This window comes from Panicum virgatum, chromosome 6N (genome assembly GCF_016808335.1).
Source record: "Panicum virgatum strain AP13 chromosome 6N, P.virgatum_v5, whole genome shotgun sequence".
Lineage (NCBI taxonomy): Eukaryota > Viridiplantae > Streptophyta > Magnoliopsida > Poales > Poaceae > Panicum > Panicum virgatum.
This window is the reverse complement of record NC_053150.1, coordinates 52,847,771-52,857,840: the sequence shown is the minus strand read 5'-3', so window position 1 is coordinate 52,857,840 and position 10,070 is coordinate 52,847,771. Positions and strand designations below refer to the sequence as shown.

The 10,070-nt window shown below is 44.3% G+C and overlaps 1 protein-coding gene across 1 annotated transcript; it reads left to right on the top strand.

Annotated features, from left to right (window-relative positions):
• The first annotated feature begins 5,404 nt into the window (after positions 1-5,404).
• LOC120677240 (probable 2-oxoglutarate-dependent dioxygenase SLC1) lies at positions 5,405-7,834 on the top strand. The gene is made up of 2 exons (XM_039958386.1): positions 5,405-6,461; positions 7,313-7,834. Exons 1-2 carry the CDS (start codon positions 5,508-5,510, stop codon positions 7,622-7,624), a joined length of 1,266 nt encoding a protein of 421 aa, XP_039814320.1. The 5' UTR covers positions 5,405-5,507; the 3' UTR covers positions 7,625-7,834.
• The last annotated feature ends 2,236 nt before the right edge of the window (positions 7,835-10,070 follow it).

Here is a 10,070-nt window from a genome sequence, read left to right as displayed (position 1 = left end):
TAGCTAGTTTTATTTCGATCGATCAGAGGACGACGGCATCATATCATTGCAAGAAGAGAACCAAATAAACCTTAGCTTTTCCGCCGTACACTAGCTTAGGTAGCTGCACAGCTTTGGCATCTGTCTTGGGGACACCTGTCGCGTTTGCCATGCTCCATGGAGATGAGTCAAATATGCTCGTCTTTCTTTGTAAGATGAGGGAGAAAAGGTGACATGCGTACTTATCATCCACAACAACACAATCAATAATTTCGTGGGAAAGAATGGCCAGGACCCAAAGCTAGCTAGCTAGCTAGGTCACTTAGCAGCTTGCTTGCAACACACAGGTTCGTTCGTTCGTTAGTTCGTTCTCATAATGGGTTTATATTAAGTTGCATTGTTCGTGGACAGAGCTAGTCTGCATTGATCAATAATGCAATACTAGCTAGTGAACATCAATTAAAAAATCAGCTGCAAGACAACTGTACTCCCTCTATATTAAAAAAGAAAGTTGTTTTGGATAAGGTTGGGGTCAATCATTGATATATATCATGAGTAACTTTCATAAAAATATAAATATATCACCTTACGGTAAATATTTTTATAAACATAAGAAGTCAAAGTTTAATTTTGGAGGTCGTGTTATTATCCAAAACGATTTTCTTGAGTATGGGGGGAGTATGCTGGTGCTAAGTTCGGGCAGCCTAGCTAGCTATATATAGCATCAGGCTACTGCATGCCTAGCTAATGCTACTAACTACTACTGCTGCTGTGTATTGTGCAAGCTAATTAAGGAAGCCAACAACAACAATAACATCTTCAAGATGGTGTACATACGTGGTGAACAGGCAAGGGATTGAGATGGATGATATGATGTGCCAAAGAAATAAAGACGATGTTTCATGCAGAAACAGCCAGCATGATCGATTTCCAGTTGAGGCATCGCCACCTCACCGCTTTTTTGATGCATTGGGTGGCTGGCGGCCTTGCCTAACCAACCAACCAACACTTGTCGCGCATGCGTTCCATTCGATGAGATGAGTTCCCTGGATGACCCGACCAAATCCAAACCGGGAATATATATATATGCTCCATGACTAATAACTCCATGTATGGATCGCCATTGCTATCTCGCTCTCTGCGTGTGCTGACCTTTCCCTGGATGAGATGGATTCTCTCATCTCTTGCATTGTGATGAAGAGAAGCTTGCATATTGCTGCCCAGATGCCCGGGGATTCGCTGCTTTGACCAATAATTTTACAATAACAGCACATGCATATCAGTCGATCGATCATATCCATCAGATCACACGTACACACATGCTGTTCGTTTGCATTCTTCAGCAACATCTGTACTGTAATCCTCTCTCGATCGTGCCACGGCATTGTTAACGTTAACGCAATACAAAGGACAACACGCATCTACTTCAACTTGTCTCTTAATTACCTTTATTACTTAATTAAATCTGTACGTACGTTGCCCTACGACTAGCTAAGACATACTCTATCTTCATTCTGCATTTGTATAACATCATGCATGTAGCTAGAGTCGATCAGATCACTTGTTGTATTATCCATGTTGGAGGCAATGGAGACGTGGATGAGCTTGTAGCCTGACGATGGAGATTTCTATATGCTGTTCTATATGTGCTAATATATCGATCTCTGCATTGTTGGCCAGTGCACCATGCATAAGATGCTATGCATGATGCCAACAGTAATGTCTGATAGCAGTACGAATATATATATATATATATATATATATATATATATATATATATATATATATAATCCACGTGTTAGATAAATAGGCAAAATTCGGCAAGTAATTCCAAGATATTGAAGAGTGATCTTGTGATGACAAGTGCTTGTGTCATGTTGATTTCACTAAATAACATGAACAATAGGATAAACCAGAAATGATTTAGAATGTACCCCAAGGCAGGACCGGTGCCGGAGACACCGGTCGCACCGTTTCCATGACCGGATATTGTGCCGGTTAGGGCTATTCGATGTAGCTGAACTAAGTTGATGCTGTGCAGATGGCCGTCAGGAAGTAGTTGATCGAAGCGACATGTTGAGGAAGTAGTCGCACAGCTCTAGGAAGTAGTCGCACCGAGCAGTTGTAGTAGTCATACGTTGAGGAAGTAATCGCATAACTTGAAGGGGGGTAGGTAATCGATCAGGGAGCAATCGAGTAGTCACGTGAAGATGCTCCCTAAAAATATAATTGCCCTCTATCCCGTATAGGACCTTTAGCGTGCTGGGTCCCGGAAGCTTGCTCTCACCAGAGTTGTGTGCGCAGCTCTAGCGACGAGAATGATGATAACAATAGGAAAACAGAGGAATACCGTCGAGTGTTGAGGTCAACAAGTGAAAGGAGGCTATCTCCTTATATAGGTGATCAAAGAGGAGAAGGAGATGACCCTGGACATAATAGTGGCCATGCCATTAACCAGTCATTTAATTCTCTATTTTAATCACTAATTACATCCATTATTTTTGTCAATTACTCACATGGTATTAATTACCTTTTAACTCCCCAGCATTAACGGTTGGGCCTAGTCCAAATACTCCAAAAATCCCCACCAAGAATTTCAAGACACACGAGATATGCTCTCAAATCCACCGTAATATTTGATATACCAGTACTTCGATGGAGACTGTTAAGTTGAACATCCATCTAGAACTAAGGTTACATTTATTCACAACTAATCAATGAACTGTACTTTCGATTGTTAGTTTTGTGCAAACAAGCTTGGCCAGAGCCCTTTACTAATACTAGGCTATGAAAACATCCCCACCGTTTGGAGCTTAATTATAAGTCATATTCCAAGCCTCTTCACGAGCATCTAGAGATCACCTAATCTCATAGACTGTGACTAGTAGTTGAGCTCATATAGCCGCAATCCTTTGAGATGTTATGTAGGCCAACATCTTGGCTCCACTAAGCCACTTGGATCACATTAAGGTTTTCACCAACCTACCATATAGATTAGAAGAGAAATTCACCTCCGCTAGAACGAGTCTTGTTCAAAGGTTCTCTTCTCTTAGTCAATCAATAGCTTGTTTCACCATCCTAATTCACGGGATCTCCGATCACATAGGACTTATTACCTCTACTGAGTAACTCGCATGAGTCTCAAGCCCAATTCCTTGGATGCATTGTCTATCACTTTACGTGAAAAACACTTTGTGAATTGATCTGCCAGATTGTTAGCCATTTGAACATAATCCAAAACTATCACTCCGGAGTTTCTTAATTTTCTGACAGACTTTAACCGCCTCTTCACATGCCTTGAAGACTGCATGTTGTCCTTAGAATTGTTCACCTTGACAATCATAGTTTGATTATCACAGTTCATTAGGATACCCGGTATTGGTTTTTCATAAATCCATTAGGAGTTCGTGAAGCCACTCAGCCTCAACAATAGCGGTGTCTAACGTAGTGAGCTCTGCTTCCATAGTTGACCTGGTTAAGATAGTCTGCTTGCAAGACTTCCAGGAAACAACACCATCTCCAAGAGTGAACACATATCCACTTGTGGTCTTAATCTCATACACATTAGAAATCCAATTTGAATCACTGTACCCCTCGAGTACTTTTGGGTACTCGATGCAGTGAATCTCATAGTCCATTATGGCCTTTAGATAGCGTATTTCTCTTTTAGAGCATTCCAGTGATCATCTCCCGGGTTTGAAACAAACCGATTCAGTTTGATTTCAGCAAACAAGATGTCAGGCCTCATAGCACTAGCAAGATACATCAATGAATCAATAATCTGCGAGTATCTCAGCTGATTTCTCATTATCCTTTTGTTTTTCTTCAGATTGAGTTATGCTAGCATCATAAGGTGTTGAGACAGATTTACAGTCACTGTACCCAAAGCGACTTAAAATCTTCTCCACATAGTGGGACTGTGAAAGAGTCACCCTACCATTACTTTCTCTTACCAGCTTTATGTTAAGGATAACATCGGCTTCTTCCAAATCTTTCATCTCAAAACTTTGAAACAAAAACTCTTTGACTTTCTTAATCACATTAAGACTTGTCCCAAAAATTAGTATGTCATCCACATATAAGCACAAGATCACTCCTTCGCCCCCACCATAACAATAGTACACATACTTGTTAGTTTCATTTACAATAAAACCTGCTTATGTTAGAGCTCTGTTAAACTTCTCATGCCATTGTTTACGTCCTTGCTTTAGGCCATATAACGACTAAAGTGAACTTCAGCACATACATGGTACTTAGATTTTTTTTACTAAAGTGAGCTTCGGAATTAAACTCAAATTTGCTAGTCTTGCCATACAACCAAAATTAATATGACAAAGTTGTGAATGCCAAACAGAGGACTCATCATATGTATTTGTTACATGGTTCACAGAATTTACTGACAAAGAAAAGCGGAACAAGCCTCTGCTACCATAGTCTTTACCAACAAAGTTTCCATACTTAAAAAGTACACATTTGTTGGATTTAGAAACTAGTGAAAACCATCTCTACTCAGTAGAGAGCTGCCGACTAAGTTTTTCTTGATTGGTGGGGACATACTGCACGTTCCTCAGTCGCAGGGTCTTTCCCGAAGTAAGCTTCAGATCAACCGTACTAGCACCAAGAATGAACACGCACATACAATCCTCCCCATCAATAAGGAGGAAGTCTCCCCAACCTGATGAGAAGAAAATAAGGAAACGTCATCACATACATGAATATTTGCCCATGTGTCAACCCACTATTCAGATGATTGATATACCGAAGAATTGTACGTATTAAATTTCCGTACCTGATGTTCCTCTAGCCTCGTTAATGACCCCGAACTCTCGCACACATAAAAAAAATCTTTTTTGTTAATGATATATAGTGCAACAAAAGTTAGCAATTGGATAGCATACACATATGTTGAGTCACTCGCATCACGAGAATGAAATCTCGTTTGACTTAGAATACAAACTCCTCATTATTGTGCGCTCTCTATATTATGTACTTGTGACACAATATATATATATATATATATCCAATATAATTGAGTCAGCACCTTATATCTGATCTGCTGGTAATAGAAATAAAATAATAATTATTTTATCTAGTATATAGTCCATATACATTGCACCTGTGGAGAATTGGCAAGAGAGGCAAGGTCAAGGCGCACGCACGCACGTCCACGTGTCACCCAACACCCAGTCGTCTGACGTGGCAGGTAGCTAGCCTCTGTTTTGCATTGATGCTATACTAGGTCGCATGCACTGCAGGCAATGATGGATTTGACTAGTCAACCTGCATTGCAGCCTGCAAAACCGCTCGTTGGAGAGTTGAAGCGAAACCATGTCCGGTTTCGTTCAGAGCGGTCGCCTTCATGTAGCTTGTCTGATCCGTCCCTCCTATAAATAGCAGCTCCATCTCACCAGGCCATTTGCACCAATCCATCTCTAGCTAGCTCAATTACCTCGCTGTTACCTGATCAACACTTGTTCTCTTCAAGCACAGCTAGGTTACTTACTAGCAGCTAGCTACTAGTAGTATATATGAGCTTGGTTGCGGCGCCAATGGCGGCGGTCGTTGACTTGGCCACCAGCGCCCAGCTGCAGCAAGCCACCATGGAAGTGGAAGAAGAAGCCAAGGCCGAGCAGCAGCAGGAATCGTACAGTAGTATCCTGCTGATGAAAGGCGTGCGGCACCTCTCCGACAGCGGCATTACCAGGCTGCCCGACAGGTACGTCCTGCCCGCACCCGACCGCCCCGATGCTGGTGCTGGCCATGATGGCCTGGCCACCACCACCACCAGCGTCGTCAAGGTCAAGCTCCCCGTCGTCGACCTCGCCCGCCTCCGCGACCCCTCCCAGCGCGCCGCCGTGCTCCAGACGCTCGACGCCGCCTGCCGAGGCTACGGATTCTTCCAGGTGGTGAACCACGGGGTGGACGGCGACGTGATCGCCGGGATGCTGGACGTGGCGCGGCGCTTCTTCGAGCTGCCGCTGCCGGAGCGGGCGCGCTACATGTCGCCGGACGTGCGCGCCGCCGTGCGCTACGGCACCAGCTTCAACCAGGCCAAGGACGCCGTGCTCTGCTGGCGCGACTTCCTCAAGCTCGCGTGCCACCCGCTGCGCGACGTCGTAGCGTCGTGGCCCCGGGAGCCCACGGACCTGAGGGACGTGGCGTCCAGGTACGCGGCGGCGAGCCACGGCCTGTTCATGGAGCTCATGGAGGCGGCGCTGCAGGCCCTGCTGGGCATGGCTGCTGCTGCCGGCGTGCTGGGGGAGCTGGCGGCGGCGTCGTCGCACATGATGACGGTCAACTGCTACCCGGCGTGCCCGCAGCCGGAGCTCACGCTGGGGATGCCGGCGCACTCGGACTACGGCCTCTTCACCTTGGTCCTGCAGGACCACGTGGAGGGCCTCCAGGTCATGCACGCCGGACGCTGGCTCACCGTCGACCCAATCCCGGGCGCCTTCGTCGTCAACGTCGGCGACCACCTAGAGGTACGTACGGTACTATACCCTGCTAGCTGGCACTACTAGTACAAATTAAACACTATGCATGCGCACTAATAATATACTATTTATTACGAACAGTTTACGATCGAGATTTGATGGATCGACTGCACTAGCTATGTGTCCAGTTGCAACTGATTCGTGCCCAGTTACAATCAATTCCGTATAGTTGGAATAATTGGTGTTTGTTCTCCCAGTTGCAATTGACTACGCAGGGTGAATGCATTTTGAATAAAGAATATACCTTCTTGCATTTTTAGCCTCGTTGATGTAGTCTCATGTGTACGTGATCGGTGGCAACAAGCTGGCTGGCTTCGTTTAATTCAATTTAGCAGCTTTGACTTTTGAGCCTCGCAATATAAATGGACACGTACACATAGTATATACTAGTAGAACAGAGAAAGACGACCGTCAAATCCATCACGAACTAGTCAAATGCAAAAAAAAGTTGTGTGTAGACCGTGCATCATGTCGCAAGCTAGGTAGCTAATAGCGGAGTAATTACGATTTAAGACCTTGTACTACTATATGTAGTTTAGTTAGTGATTGATGAGGCCAGAATTGCAAGTCAAACCATGCACAGTGATGAGCTGGCCCTAGCTAGCTACTTTAATTAATTTACAGCATCGCTTTGTTCAGCTGGCTTCACACTAAATCAGCATCAGCCACCAACAACCAGTCAGCCAGCCAGCCAGCAATATTTTTTCTTTACAACAAATCAGCACCACCAGCTACCAGCCACAGCCAGCCGAAAAGAGCGAATTAATTGCTACATTAGCTAAGGTAGGTAGCTAGCGATGAATGAAATACTAATTAAAATGCATGTACTACTATTGCAGATCTTGAGCAACGGCGCGTACAAGAGCGTCCTTCACCGTGTGCGGGTGAACTCGACGCGGCCGCGCATGTCGGTGGCGTCGTTCCACAGCCTGCCGGCGGAGAGGGTGGTGGGGCCGGCGCCGGAGCTGGTGGACGAGGCGGCCGGCAAGCCGCGGCGGTACATGGACACGGACTTCGCCACCTTCCTGGCCTACCTGGCTTCCGCCGACGGCAAGGACAAGACCTTCCTCCAGTCAAGGATGCTCCTCCATGACCATGACCATGACCATGACCATTGCGCTGCTGCTTCAATTCTTCGTCCTTCTAACTAGCTGCTACCATACCATGCATGCCCGGCCCATATATAGTTAATTAATAGCAGCTAGCTCAAATAAAATTAGTAGCTAGCTAATATATACTTGGTTCATCATCGATCGATCGGCAAGCATTGACCGCTCTTCAATCCCAGCGGTCGATCGGTTACGTTGCATGCATGTGTATTATTGAGAGGGAATATAATGGATTATTATATTGGATGAAGCTAGCAAAACTAGTATATGTGCATCGATCCAAATCCTACCAGATCGATGCGATACATGCATGCATGTATGTATGCTTGCGTTTATTCCCGACATATATATACGTACACATGCATTTTGAATGTCTAAAATGGGCGAATTAAATCTCCTTCTATATATTGACCTTTATTTTCAAATGTAATTTGACCTTTTTGAGAACTCTAGATGAAATATAAAGCATATGGAGATTAACTGACCAATGAGTGAAGCGCATCTAGGCCCATAGGTGCATAAGGTAAGTTTCGGTGATTAGTGACAACCGTATGCGACTAACGTGTGTTTTGAAGAAAAAATCAATTACCTTTTATGTCTCATATGAAATGTGAAAGGAGACCCCTCAGTTCAAACAAATCATGCGTGCCAAAGACTCGTTTTAAAGTTTAAGGACCTTTCTGTTGCCGAGTGTCACAAGGAGATGAAGGACACTTGATTTAGTTAAGGTTTTACAAATTTTAGTTCTTGACCATACTATTAAGAGGGGTTCTTGAGTTAGTAGCTTGATTCAAATCGAGTTGGCTCTAGAAATCTCGCACACTTGCTCAAACTCAGCTCATGACAGCTCAAAGAATTCAAGAAAACACTTGAAGGATCAAAAACTCGAAGAAGGAATCAACTCCAAATCAATTCAGCAGAAAACAACAAAATTAGCAGCACCGGTTAAACCGACGCCCAGGCGTCGGTGCAACCGAAGGGCATCGGATGAACCGATGGCTAGGCCTCGGCCTAATTCTACCATGCAGATAGAATCATGTGAAAAAATCTCTGCTGCACCGGTTGAACCGATGCCTAAAGAACATGCATTGGTCTATTCACCACATAAACCATTACTCAGAGAGCATGTTTTGAGGATCAAAAATCAGCTTCAACACCAGTTTAACCGATGGTATCAAGAAAAGCATTGGTGCAAGCACTGTATTATTGACCAGAGAGATGTTTTGATCAATCCAAAACATCCTTCAGCACCGGTTTAACCGATGCCCCATCAGAGAATGCATCGGTGCAATGACGCAAGCCACACACTGTGTCAGATTCCAATGGCTACTATTTGGGCACAGAGAGACTGGTTTAACCGATGCCTACCCATCAGTTTAACCTATGGTCACGACTTTTGTGCAGTGGACTTGTAACGGATATGGGGGCTTCTCCACTCTATATAAGTCAATCCCTTGGCTCATTTATGATGCCTTTGACGCATTGAATATCTGAGGCCACCCTAGAGAAGAGAAGAGAGTGCTTTGAGCCATGAGATGAAGATCTTGAGCTTGAATTTGATCCAAACTTGAAGAAAACAACCACTTCATGAGTAGTAAGTGTGCTTGAGCTTAGGGCCATTTCAGTGAGAGTCAAGTGAAGTCTTGAGAGCTTGTTACTCTTGGTGTTTGACGGTACTAAGACGGTCTTGGTGATCGGGAGGTTCTTGGTGAGCTCTTGGAGTTTGTGGGAGCCCCAAGAGTGAAGATTGTACACGGTGTGAAGCTCGCCGTTCCGGAGATGGAAAAAGAGTATTCTTAGTGGAGACTTCCTTCTTTGTGGGGGCAAGGGAGCTATACCCTTAGTGGGTGCTCCAACGTGGACTAGGTGAAAGCGTCAACTCCTCGGTACCACGGGAAAAAATCCGGTTGTCTCGTATCCCTCGCATTTACATTTCTAGCATTTCATATTACTTGTGCTAGGTGTTGCTCTACCTTGCTTGCTCCTTGACTAGATCTTTCACTTGCTAGTATGTCCTTTTGACTAGGTTGATTACTTGTTAGTGTGACTAGGTTGATTGTTAGTGTGATCTTCTCTAGAAAAAATGAGCATGTTAGTGTGTTTACCAACATAGGTTTATAATGCTAGTGTGCTCTAGCTGATAGGTTTCATCATTGTAGATTGGGCAATACTAGTGTTAGGTCAAGGACTCGCTAGAAATTGAAAAAATTTCAATTCAACCCCTTTTCTTGGACCTCAATCCTTTCAATGAGTAATATGAATATTTTTTCGGAGGAACCCTAGCTAATGATTAATTGGCCACAAGCAGGCAGCCCCTGAGAACGTCTCATCATTAGTTACTTTGATGGTAGTGTACCAACATGAAGTATACATGCGAGACATCATGTTTATTCGCTCGTGTGACCTCTCTTTTTCTTTTTAATATATCAAGCACCTCTCCTACCCGGCCCGTTGATTTTTTTTAAAAAAAAATTGAAGCCAAGACGAG